This window comes from Coenobita brevimanus, chromosome 48 (assembly GCF_032717465.1).
Source record: "Coenobita brevimanus isolate Jiangsu-jjx chromosome 48, ASM3271746v2, whole genome shotgun sequence".
NCBI classification, from domain to species: Eukaryota; Metazoa; Arthropoda; class Malacostraca; order Decapoda; family Coenobitidae; genus Coenobita; species Coenobita brevimanus.
The window spans coordinates 21,674,160-21,687,026 of NC_137001.1; the positions used below are offsets into that span (position 1 = coordinate 21,674,160).

At 42.8% G+C, this 12,867-nt stretch overlaps 1 protein-coding gene across 1 annotated transcript; it reads right to left on the minus strand.

The window, feature by feature from the left end:
- Positions 1-654: 654 nt before the first annotated feature.
- On the minus strand, positions 655-11,482 carry Fcp1 (RNA polymerase II subunit A C-terminal domain phosphatase Fcp1). Its single transcript, XM_080271983.1, has 10 exons — positions 11,371-11,482; positions 9,482-9,639; positions 8,915-9,068; positions 7,870-7,995; positions 7,392-7,633; positions 6,775-6,980; positions 3,282-4,864; positions 2,809-3,004; positions 1,874-2,029; positions 655-1,063 (listed from the first exon to the last, which is right to left on the minus strand). Exons 1-10 carry the CDS (start codon positions 11,434-11,436, stop codon positions 771-773), a joined length of 3,180 nt encoding a protein of 1,059 aa, XP_080128109.1. The 5' UTR covers positions 11,437-11,482; the 3' UTR covers positions 655-770.
- Positions 11,483-12,867: the final 1,385 nt, after the last annotated feature.

The following is a 12,867-nucleotide window of genomic DNA, read 5'->3' on the forward strand; positions in this document are numbered from 1 at the left end:
TCTCCATCTCCTAGCTCAATACTCTCTGCACATCGACCTCCATTCTACTCAAACTACTTCATCATCCCTCCATGCTAAGGGATTTCTCTATGTGGCATGTGTTCAGGGTGTACTGCTATATGGTGGTGAGACCTGGGCAGTAAAGGAAGAGGATATTCACAGGCTTAAATTAACATAAATGACAGTAGTTAGATGGAAGTATAATGCATCCTTAAATGTGATGCCTGAGGGGGTAACGACTGTGACTGATGAGTTGAGAGGAAGGATGGGAGTGGAGTGTACTGGTGTCATGATGAGGAGGGGCAGACTGAGATAGTAAGGGAATGATGAGTGGATGGAGGATGGCAATTGAGTGCAGAAGGTGAGCAGTGTGAACATCGAGGGTAGGGTTTCAAGAGGCAAACCAAATAATTCCTGGGATGAGGTCATAGAGTGTGACATCAAGGATACAGGACTGAGCAGAGAGGCTGCCAGAGGTCGAACGGCATGGAGAGCCGCCACCAAGTGACCAAGGCCAACACACACAACCATGTCGGAGCCACTGTATGTAAACGATACAATCATCATCATCATCATCATCATCATCATCACTGAGTATGCAGACAGATATAGACGGATAGAGAGAGGGTTTTGTCTCCATCTCCCAGCCCAATAAATTCTCCAGACCATCTCCGATCCTACTCCAATCACCCTCATCATCTGTCTCACTATCACTATCTGGATAAGTAGATAGACAGATACATAAGTGCTGATAGTTTCATATCCATCTACTAGCTCAATAAATTCTCTAGATCAGCTCCCATCCTACTCAAATCACCCTCATCATCAGTCTCACCCTCATCATCACTATCATCGCTGGGCAGACCTCCACCCTGCCTGAAAACCACGCTGGGTAGTTCATCCTCGTTGTCCATCTCTTCGTCGTCGTCGTCGCGTCGTCGCTTTTTCTTCTGTGGTTCTCCATCGTCATCATCATCTTCCTCTTCTTCCTCATCCTCTTCGTCCTCTTCTGAATGTGCCTCATCATTTTCAGAGACGTCACCTTCATCATCATATGAATCGTCTGGAAAATTCATCATCATCATCATCTGGAATATCCATCACCATAATCATTATCTCAAAAATTCATCATCATCCAGACCCCGTTCCCCACCACACATCCCCTTTCATAATAATAATAATACTGTACTAATAATATAATGGCCAGAGAAACACACCAAGTCCCTCTCAACCTTAGGAATACACCAGCGGAGTAATGTGACAAACAGAACAGGTGCAATAATAGGACTTTCCTGGGTGACTGTTTAAAAAATACACTGAAATGTAAAGATATACTGGTGCTGGAGAGGGATGCCTTCATGTGGTGGCACTGATATAGCTTGGCTGGTGATACAGTCCTCAACTCCTTCCCTGTCCCACCAAAAGAAGATGGTGAACTGTGGGAGGTGGCCAGCTTCAGTCTGCAGTCCATCAGGTTAATGTCTCAATGAACTTGGGACAACAGAAACAAAATCTAACCCATTCATTACTGAAAGTGCCTCCCAAGTTGAAAAAAGAGTTATCTGAAGGTTGCAATATTAAGTTACTGGAATGCATCAAATCTTGTGAAGTAATCAGTTGGTTTTGACACTTGGTTTAGCTTGCAGTCCATGGAAAACAGCTGTGCCACGGCAAACCTCAATATGAGGCTGCACAGTGTGTGCTGGCAGACAGCACTTCACCAGGGTTAGACCAGGGTCCTTCCCACAGCAAGGTACAAGGAAATATGAGGAGGTTTGACTCCTGGGTGGATGCAGAAGCTGTTTCACTCTACCCAGGTACACACCATCACCAGGTGTAGGCTGCTCATCAGTCCCTGGATGTATAAACTCACCATCATCCTCGTCACTGAGTATCTTCTCCACCTCATCAGTCATGCTGGTACGATCGACAGAACTGAAGTAGATCAGCGGGTTGACGTCCTCCAGCAGTGTGCCGCTTGGGGTGCGAGTGCGACTGCTGGGACCCGCTACAGTACCCTCACTGTTACCTGCCAAAATAAAGTATATCATCATCATCATCATCCACAGCCTAACATTATCCTCTGCCTGCCAAAACTAAGCACATCATCACGATCATCATCCTTAACCTAAATTCATCACCACCACTACATACTTTTCTTCACCTCATTCATCACTGCTACCTGGAAAAAGTAAACACACAGCATCATCATCATCATCATCATCAGCCTGCCTTGTCATCATTAAGTATCTTCCCCACCTCATCTGTCAGGGCAGCTATATGAAGAAAACCACAGCCTAGCCTCAACCCCCTACACTCCTACATTGTAGGTAGTGGCAACCATCATCAACTAACCTGATGCAGTGCTGCTTCCTTCTTCCTTCACCTTTATCATTCTTTTACCGTGCCTGCCATCCTCTCTTCCTGTTCCATCCATCCTTCCTGTCATGTTTAACTACTGTACTTTTCTTTTCACTTAAGGTGGTTCTACACTAAGTGAAAAGCCTAACTGCTTCCTGTAGGCCAGAAAACCATATACTGTGCTGAGTGGCATCCATGTAACCAAATAACAGAGTGATGTGGAGCCTACTATGGTGCAAGTTAATTAGGTGGAGAAATGCAACTGCAGTGTCCATTCAGAACTAAACTGCTTCCCACACCTCACTGTGACGAGAAGCCGTCTGCTGCAAAGGAAGACTGGTTCACTGCACAAAACGGCCCTGCAGGTGAAGTTGCTTGCCTGTATTTGATGGGTCTGCTCAGCCAGCCATACTGTAGTTACTCAACAACATGACCACTTCCACGTACCTTCCTCATCACGGTCACTGCCATCAGCAGAGTGGGGCAGTGCTGGGGAGCATTGTTTGGGTGGCTCAAGAAAGTAGCAGTGGTGTGGAGGCAGACGCTGGATTTCTCCCTCTGATTCTCTGCTCAACGGAAACAGCATTTCCTCCACCAACTCCCATCGTTCCGCACACTTCCACAGCCAATTTGGGGTTACAATCTGAGGGGTGGGTGAGAAGACAACATTACAGCTACTTATCTATCTACATACCAAACACCTTAATCCTAGAGGAGGTGGCCACAAACATTGCCTTCATGCAACCCTGTCTTCCACCATCAGGCTGCCCTATCTCCTCTCACACCCTCATCCACACACCTCTCCAGGTAATCTTTCAATCCTCATTACACACTAAAAATTCAACGTCATCATCCTACTTCTTCCCACCCAAGGAACATGCTTTCTTACACAGTGACTGTACTAAATTTTCCAACTTCACCTTGATGTACTTGTGTTTTCTGGCCACGTTGACTTTCTCGGTGCGCCTGTTTGCAGCCACTAGGTGTGTGGTGTAGCGTCTGGGTTCGGATGGGGTCCCTGCATCTCCTTTTGTCCTGAGTACCAGCCCTTCCGAAACGTGGGCGCCAAAGCTCGTTGCAATGAAGTAGGCTTTGGATTCATGGAGTTTCATTTGCTGTGGGATGACGCTGGAGAATACAATGTTTACGCCCTTCAGTACCGTCTTGCGTATGGCCGGCACAATTTGTTTGAGGTCGGGCAGGGGGATGTTGTCTATTTCTTCAATTCCTCTGTTACTCCCTATCCTCCAATCTTCTCTCTCTGCACTTCTGTTGTTACTTGGATTCTTGCTCTCTTTTCTTTCTTCTGTTCCCCTGTTACTCTCTTTTTTACTCTCTGCTCTTTCTTCACTTTCCCTGTTGATCTCTGCTGCTTCTTCAGTTTGCCTGTTACTCCTTTCTCTTTCTTCTGTTCCTCTTTCACTCCCATTCTTGCCTTCTCTTCTGCTACTCCAATCTTCTGCTGCTTCACCTTTGCCATTACTTGCCTTTTTACTCAAGGAAATATCATACTCCTTGAAGAAAACTCGATGGATCTTAAAAAGAATGTCTTCCAGGTACAAGAGGTAGTCGTCATTATCTACAACATCGAACATCTGATTCTTGTTTTTTTTTGACGAGATTTCCGTTAACTTCTTATTGCTTTCCGCTTCTTTTCTGTCCTTCTGTTTCTTACTGTTAGGTCTGAAGTGTGAGTTCTTTGTGTCTTCTTCCTCTTTGGCTTGCTCACTCTCTTTATTCACCTTTATTTCATTTCCCTTACTTACCTTATTATTATTATCAATGTCTCTTTCGTTTGTGCTTTCTGTCTGCTCCTCACTCACTGTCTTACTACCAACTTTTTTGGTAGCTTCAGTTTCACCTGCTTCACTATCACTCTGTTTCTTGCTGTCTCCTTCTGTTTCACTCTGCTTCTCACTTCCTCTTTCCTCACTGGGGGAATGCAAAGAAGTTTCAGAAGTTTCACAACCTTTCACCATTTTGTTTCCCTCACTCGCCTCCATTTCATTACATTTATTTCCCTCCGGTTCTGCACCACTTTCCACTTTTGTATCTCTTTCCTCCACTTTTGTATCACACTCCTCCATTTTTGTACTTTTTTCCTCTATTTCTGTATTTTTTCCCTCCAATTTTGTACTTTCCTTAACACCATCCCTTTCCTCTGATTCTTCACTTTCCATCATATCACCAGGACCCGTTTCTCGACCCGAAATCATACTTTCTTGTCTCGAACTCACATCTTCTCGTCCCAAACTCGCATCCTCTCTGCCTGAACTCACATTTTCTCCTCCCAAACTTGCATTTTCCTGTCCTGAACATGTATTTTCTTGGCTCAAATTTGTCCTTTCTGTCGTCTTGCTCTTCCTGACGTCCGAGTCTGATGAACCGCCTTTTTTGGCATCCCCTTTCGTGCTATCCTTGTCATCACCTTCCGAGTCTGAGCTGTAATTTTTCTTGTCTTCATCTTCTTCTTCTTCAGTGACTGTGTTTGTGTCTGGAAATCCTGGAATATAATAAAGAAAATTAGTGGAACGTACGATCATCATTACCCTCACCTATCAAGAAAGCAAGGCAAAGAACTATGAACAGCTTCCAAGTGAACAGGGCCGAACACTCATTCACTCATCATTTAAGCCCCTGAATCCTGGTTCTACATCACAGGCCTCACTATCTGCACATATCAAGCTAAAATATGGGTTGCCTAATGCTTGTCATATCATCCACCATACCTACAGTCATTCAAATTAAATTAAATTAGTTCAAATGATGCCATGTACCCTCTTAAGTAATCCTCCATAGTGAGGGTGGTCATGATGCAACTATTTCTATGGACTGGAAGCTAAACCAAGGACCAAAACCAGCTAATTACTTCACAACAGTTGCTGGAAACTATTGGGGGAAAAGAAATCTCGGATGTGTGACAATGAGAGTTGTACCTTAGAATCTGACCCAGTGTACTGTGGCTGAGTTACCTGCCTGAGAGTGATGCCTGTGGCTGTAGTGCATATACTCTTACCTGGTAAAGATCCCTAATCCCTTTCAGCTTAGATGATGGCCAAGTGTAGTTATACTGGAGGACAAATCTCACTGGTAATCAAGGAGACTACAGTTTTTTCACACTAACCTGGCCCATTTTTATCCTTTTGTGCAGTTTGATGTTTGGAAACAACAATGCTGCAGCTCAACATCCTTTCCATGGCACTTCTTCATGACTAGCATCATATTCAAAGTGTTATGCTACTGTTACATCTCAGTATACAAGGTGGAGAGATGGCAATGTCAGGCCAAGTTAGAGTAAAAGAGGTATAGTAACCAAGGAGACTCATTCTGACCTCACAACTAAGAAACTAAGGCTACTCAACGTCACTACAACTTACTCTGACTTGTGAAAGCGGTCCAGCTCCATCGGATAAAAACAGATCTACAAAAAACATAGCAACACATACTTAAATCATCCTTTACATCATCCTTCTTGTTGTGTCTGCAATCCATGCTTGTGCGTTTATCATCATCATCATCATCATCATCATGACCTTTCTTACCACCTAAGGATGGGAAGGGGAGGAAAAAGAATGATGGTTGTGACAGAACTAACCAATAACTCACTCAACAAATTGGACCACATACTCATTCGCTCACAATTCAAGCCCCTGCAATCCTGACTACCTCACAGGCACATCATCATCATCATCATCATCATCACCATTATCCATACCTCTTTTCCCACTCTAGGATGGAATGAAGTAAAGTCCACAAAAAATATATAAATAATAATAACTGAAAACAATAACAAAAGTTTGCCCAACTCGATGGGCCACACTCCCATTCAGCAACCATTCAAGCCCCTGAAATCCTGACTCTTGTACAACTGGCATCTTTTTACACACATGTGCTTCATAATTATCTATCAGAGTGGTTATTTCATCATCATCCACACCTCTTTTCCCGCCTCTGTATGGGGTGTAACAAGGTACAGAGCCTGAAAAAAAAAATGACCAACAAAACACGGTCAATACCTACAGTACTTTATGACCTCCTCCATTTCAGCAGTCTTCCCCTTTCCACCACTTTGGCTTTGTCCTGCATGGGTTGATTTGGTGTTAAGGTTGTCGGAAATGTGTTTTTAAATACCAAACTAATCTCATCTAACCAAACCAAAAGGGATAACAGTGTATTCAGATGACACTACATCATCACGTGCAACAACACAAGGTGAACATCCCTTACTAAACACCTCAGCCCCTTCATTATGCTTTTTATGCAGGACAGACGAGGGTGGTTTAATTTCTAAATACACTGTTCCAACAACCATCAGCATCAAAAAATCAAAACAAGTTATAAGGAGGAAAACCACCAAAAAACAGAAGCCCATAAAATAAATACCACATTGACCTAAAAAACAATGCCACATACTAAGGTCCTCCTTCCCCAGGCATCTGAAATCAATCCCTGTTCTGTCATCGTGCTCTGTTTTCTGAAGTCCCGATGGTGCGTTGATGTCTCCCGTGTGGCGGAAGAAGTGGTACGGCACCACCTGTACCACATTGGGGGCAAAGTTCCAGACATCAGTGCGGTCGTCAATGATACACACCAGGTTATCACCGCAGGGGAACAGCGAACTGGAAAATTAATAAGTTTCATGGGTTGAGATGGAGAGAGGGAGATATCATCATCATCATTAGCATCATAATCCTCATTCTATCTCAAGAGTAAAATATTTTGAACTGGCCATGTGGAAAGGATGAAAAATGAGAGACTGACTAGAGGAATGTATGTGGGTGAGGTGGATGGGGTGAGGAGGAGGGGTAGACCAAGGATGAGATGGAGGGATGGACTGGAGATGTATGTGAGAAGGGGATATGAGTTTGAGGGAGGGCAGTCATATGGCAGAGGACAAAGTGATGTGGACATAATTTATTTGTGGCCACCCTTAAGGGATTAAGGTGTTTGCCAATAGAGAAATACACAGATAAAAGATAAAAAAAATAATAATAACAATAAATAAATACATAAATAGTAATGTTTCTTACTCCAAATTCGCCTTCTTGGACATCATATCCAGACACTCGTTCCTTGAGAGTATTCGCTGGCCAAACAACTTGCGGTCCGGGTCAAGAAAGTGTGCGATGTGATGTGCGTACTCACGAACCCCAAACGTGCTGATATGGAGTTCGTAGTAGCGTGAAATCTTCTCCAGGAACTGCCTTGTGTGTGGTCGTAAGCGAGCGTGGTACCAAGGACCTCCCTGACTGAGCTGGAAATGGTATACATCCTGGAAGAAAGAAAGAAAAATTATCATCATCAACTGCAAGATCTCTGAGACACTGTACTAACTTTTCCTTATAATTCCCTCTCTCTCTGTACATCATCATCATCATCCCTTTTCCTTTTCCAATCCACAGAAAAGGTCAAGTAGTCCAGAAAAAAAATAAATAAATAAAAATAAAAGTTGGGCCACACACTCACACACTTACTATTATAGTCCCAGGAATCCTGACTGTCTCTCACCTTCAGATCAGGAGGTATGTTGTCGTTGGTGGTGTGTATGAGGGTTTGATCCAGGTCAACCAATAACACTAACTTTCTCAGCTTTAGTAAATTTCGAATGTCTTCTTCGCCAAGTTTACGCGCTTCCTGAAATTACCATATCATTATTATTATCATTATTATTGCTAACTTCATTATCAGCTTTACTGTCACTGTCTTCATTATCAGGAGAGGGTGAAATACAATCCAAAGACATTATCATCACCATTCCAACCCTTAATTCTCACCAAAAAGAGTGGCTGAGGTATATTCCTGAAAAAAATGAACGAGAAACTACGACACTGTGAGAACTATCAACGCCATGCCCACTGAAATGAACATCACACTCATTCACCCACCAATCAAGCCTCCAAATCTCTACTTTACTTTACAGACATTATGAAAGCTGTTCCCCCATGCTAAGGGGCCTTTCTATGCCACATGTGTTAGGAATGTACTGCTGTACCGTAGTGAGACGTGGGCGGTAAAGGAGTATATTCATAGGCTCAAACATACAGAGATGATGATCATTAGATGGATGTGTAGTGTATCCTTGCATGACAGGGCTGTGGAAGGTTAGGGCTGCAAATGTAGAGCTGAGAGCTAGGATGAGACTTTAATGCATTTTAGTCCTGTAATGAGAAGGGATAGATCAAGATGGTTTGGGTATGTGCAGAGAAAGAAGGATGACAACCGGGTGTGGAAGGTGAGATGGTACAGTTACAATAGGCAGACTGGTAATGACCTAGGAAGAGGTCATACAGTGCCACCTCAGGGATACGGGACTGGCCGAAGCATGTTGGAGCCTTGATACACAACCAAACGAAAGAACAATAGATGCACAGATTGATGGAAATTGTGTGCAGAGCTATGTACAGTATACACAGACCAATAGTCAGACAGATGAGTGGTTGGATGAACTGACAGACAGTGCAGACAGACTAACAAGTAGGATGGACTGATATATACTATACAAAGACAGACAAGCAGACAGATACACAGACAAACAGACAGACAAACCACTAACATTTCTAGCAATTTTTAGATCGGGGACGGAGTGTAACATGCTGACTGCCTGTGTTTTGGGCATGTCCTTCTCCTCCAGCAAAACACCACAGTCGCAGCAAATGTTTCCCATCAGCGCTGTGTGCCCACATGCTTCCAGCTCCACTATGGCACTTCTGTGGGTGTGGAAAAAAAAAAAATTATCACTGTCATCAATATTATTCTCATCACCATCATCATCATCATTATCTATACCTCTTTTCCCACCTAAGGATGGGGTGGGGTGGGATCCCAAAAGTAATACTTATACTAATTCTAATACTGTACCGTCCTACTAAAACTACTACTACTAATAATAACAGCAGTACGGTAATCATTGCCTTGCTATCCCTATTTCTTTATCATCATCACTATGGTACTTTATTACACCTTCAAATGGCAGCACTGATATAACAATGCAACACTGCTCACATACAACCAAACACCAAAACACTTAACCAAACCAGTCAAATATAACCAAACACAAAACCATGACCCCAACACACCAACCTTTAATCAAACACTGCACCAAACAGCAAAACACACTCACCCATCCACTATAACATCATCAACGTTCACCAAAACCTGCGTGATGATCCCGGAGTTCTTGGCCTTAATGATGACTCGCTCTCCCGCCCCCGACACCACCTCACACAACCGTCTCTTGGGGAAAACATTGGTGCCCTTCTTGGTGTGGATGCTGACAACCTGGAAACAAGGGTAGCTCATCATCATCATCATCATCATCATCATCATCCAGACCTCTTTTCCTACCTAAAGATGGGGTGAAGCAGAACTGTCCATTCATTTCATATCTTTATAAAGGCTTAAGACAATAAATAAAATAAAAAGATAAATGGAATGAAAATTCTGTATATAATGTGCCACACACTCATTAACTCTGCTCTAGAATCCAAGCTTCACTTCATAGGCAAATGTTCCACATACAGTACACTTCATAACTGCTATTAGACAGTCTCACTACAGCCCTGCCAGCTTTTTTAATATTTTGTTGTTTTTTGACACTGCCTAACAGAACATACCTTATCCTAACCCAACCTAATTTCAACACAGATGCAGTAGTTGGAGTGGAGATGTATATGAGAAAAAGGGGTGTGACAGCTGGGGGGAGGGCGGTGAAATGGCAGGGGACAAGGCAACATGGAGGCGATATGTTTTTGCCCACTCCTTATGGGATTAAGGAATCTGGCTACAGATAGATAGATTTCCAAAAGAAAAGATGTAAAGAACATCCCTCCAAATTTGTTAAGACAGGCTACATTAAGAACTTGTACCAGATGGGCGGAAACTTCACAAATTCTCTTGCATGTTGAACTGCAGCGAGAGATTACCAGTAAAATACAGTGCTTGTCACGAAGAAATCCTATAACAAGGATGTTGAGCCACAGTATTATCTCGTATTCCACCAACCTAATGGAAACAACTGCCAACATAACAAAATCTCTGCCTTGTTAAAATCATTGGCCATGGTTTACCATTCTCTGCATGTGTCTGTTTTCCAGGCTGCCATGCTAGCAGATTCAGCCAATATGCATTTACTTTATTGCCTTTTATAATAATATACAGTAAACCAAAACTCATACAGAAAAAGAGAAACACTAATCTGAGGAAATGCAACTTATGAATAACAGGAAAACCAAAAACACATGGTACACAGTGAAAAGTGAAATTTTTACCAAAACACTTCAAAACCACATAAAGCTTAATTGTGAATATGGTGCAAATCACAAAACGTTTAATGGGAAGGATGCTACTGTGTTTTCTTCCACCAACCTAACAGATATAAGCTAAAAAATGACACAAATCTTCACCCAGTTATAATCAATAAACTTGTCCATTAAATCTCTTCCAATGCCTTCCCCCTCCTGGTTGCCATGACAGTCCAGAAAAGGATGCTTTCATGTGGTGGCACTGATATAACCAGGTGGCTTCACTGCCTGGTATTATAAACATCCTTCAACTACATCCCTATCCCTCAAAAGGAGGATGGCAGACTGCTGGTGGAGGGCAACTTAAAGCCTGCAGTCCACCAGGTTCACATCAGCCCCAGGCCACAACAACACCAATACCACTGCCCACATCCACATCATATTCCTCATCAACATTTCTCACTAAGTCTATCTCCTTGAAAGGCTGGGAAACATACGAATTCCGCATCTTGAAACTACTTCCCCGCTCCATGAAAGACAGGCAGACTACATGCAAAGGAAAGCAAATGAAGCCTGCAGTCCACCGGGATCCCCACAAACACCTTATACTCCTCGCCAAAGTTTCCAGTTAATTCTATTTCCCTTAAAATCTAGGGAAAACAAACGTCTCTAAACCACTTCCCTTCGGTACCCATGGAAAGGAGGCTGGTGAACTACATGAGGAAGAGATTACCATAAGCCTGCAGCACAAAGAGTTCCTCACACCTACCTTATACTCTCCGCCAATACTTCTAGTCAATTCTATCTCCTTGAAAGTCTCCCGGGTAGGAAACATATTGGGTCAAAACATCTGAGCTGCTTGGCCTTTACCGTAACTTGTTTGTTTTGCTTTGCCTTTTAAACTCGAAACGGATCCACTAGAAGTAAAAATATGAAAATTTTGTTTATATATTTGTGTTTTATTCTCCTAAAATACCAAGACAAACATTACATGATCATTTTATATGCTTTTTTCAACCATATTTCGCTTTTGAAGCCACTATGGCTACATTGAGTATCGGCGAGAAAACAGCGCGAAAACTACCCAAATTTAAAACGCATGATCTCTCAAAAACGCATTGATCTCTCTCTCTCTCTCCCCCTCTCTCTCATTATGAATGTGAAACAGCTCAGAAACAGCCTAAATGTTCGATTCTCACCCCCCCCTCTGTGTGTGTGTGTGTGTGTGTGTGTGTGTGTGTGTAATTCACAGGGTCGGTCAGGATCACTTGATGGTCGTGATCGTCAGCTTTTACCCTCCCGGAAGGGAGCTGAGAGCTCATATAGTCCGATCTAAGGGCAAGGCTGTGACCTTCACACAAGCACACCCCCGTCCCCTTGCTCCAGGGGGACAGTAACCACCCACTTCGTCAGTGAAACTTTTCGCAACCTGAGCGAGGCGCGAACTCCCGTCCACCAGTTGGCAAACGAGAACGTTACCACTGCACCAGCGAGCAGTGTGTGTGTGTGTGTGTGTGTGTGTGTGTGTGTGTGTGTTCTTACCTAATTGTTCTTACCTAATTGTATCTTTACAGGAATGAGTCAAGCTCGTACTGTTCCGTGTCTTAAACCATATTTATCGTACATATCCTTAAATTTGGGAATTGTTTTGGCACACACTATTTCATTCGGTAGTGCATTCCATTGATCAATTGCTCTGTTTGGGAAACTGAATTTCCTTACGTCTTTATCACCTCTCTTCTTATGCAGTTTTTTGCAGTGTCCTCTTGCTGATGCTTCTCCATATGTTAAGTAATCATTTATGTCTATTTTCTCCTTTCCTGATATGCACTTATATAGCATTATCATGTCACCTCTTTTCCTTCTCTCCTGTAGTGTTGGTAGATTCAGTTTATTTAGTCTTTCTTCATAGCTTAGGTCCCTTAAGCTTGGTATCCATCTTGTAGCGGCCCTTTGAACTTTTTCAATCTTGTCTATATGCTTTTTGAGATGAGGACTCCAGACTACTGATGCATATTCCAGGGTTGGTCTAATGAATGATGTTATTATCCTTCTTAGCATGTCTTCATTTATGTATGTGAATGCTATTCTCATATTTGCAAGCAGTGTATACATGTTCCGTACCTTCTCGCTGATGTGGTCAGCCGGAGATAGTCTGTTATTGATAATCACACCTAGGTCTTTCTCTCTTTCTGATGTGTATAGGGTTTTATTTCCTAACTTATAATCCCAATCAGGTCTTTTTCCACTTTTACCAAACTTGATT

What these genes read in the sequence shown, in the direction of transcription:
- Fcp1 (XM_080271983.1), bottom strand. Translation starts at nt 11,436, where the DNA reads ATGTTTCCTACCCGGGAGACTTTCAAGGAGATAGAATTGACTAGAAGT. An exon ending in GATGATGTTATAGTGGATGG is followed by an intron (nt 9,069 to 9,481) that starts GTGAGTGTGTTT and finishes CCACACCCACAG; the next exon opens with AAGTGCCATAGTGGAGCTGG. An exon ending in CAGTGACCGTGATGAGGAAG is followed by an intron (nt 2,030 to 2,808) that starts GTACGTGGAAGT and finishes TTATTTTGGCAG; the next exon opens with GTAACAGTGAGGGTACTGTA.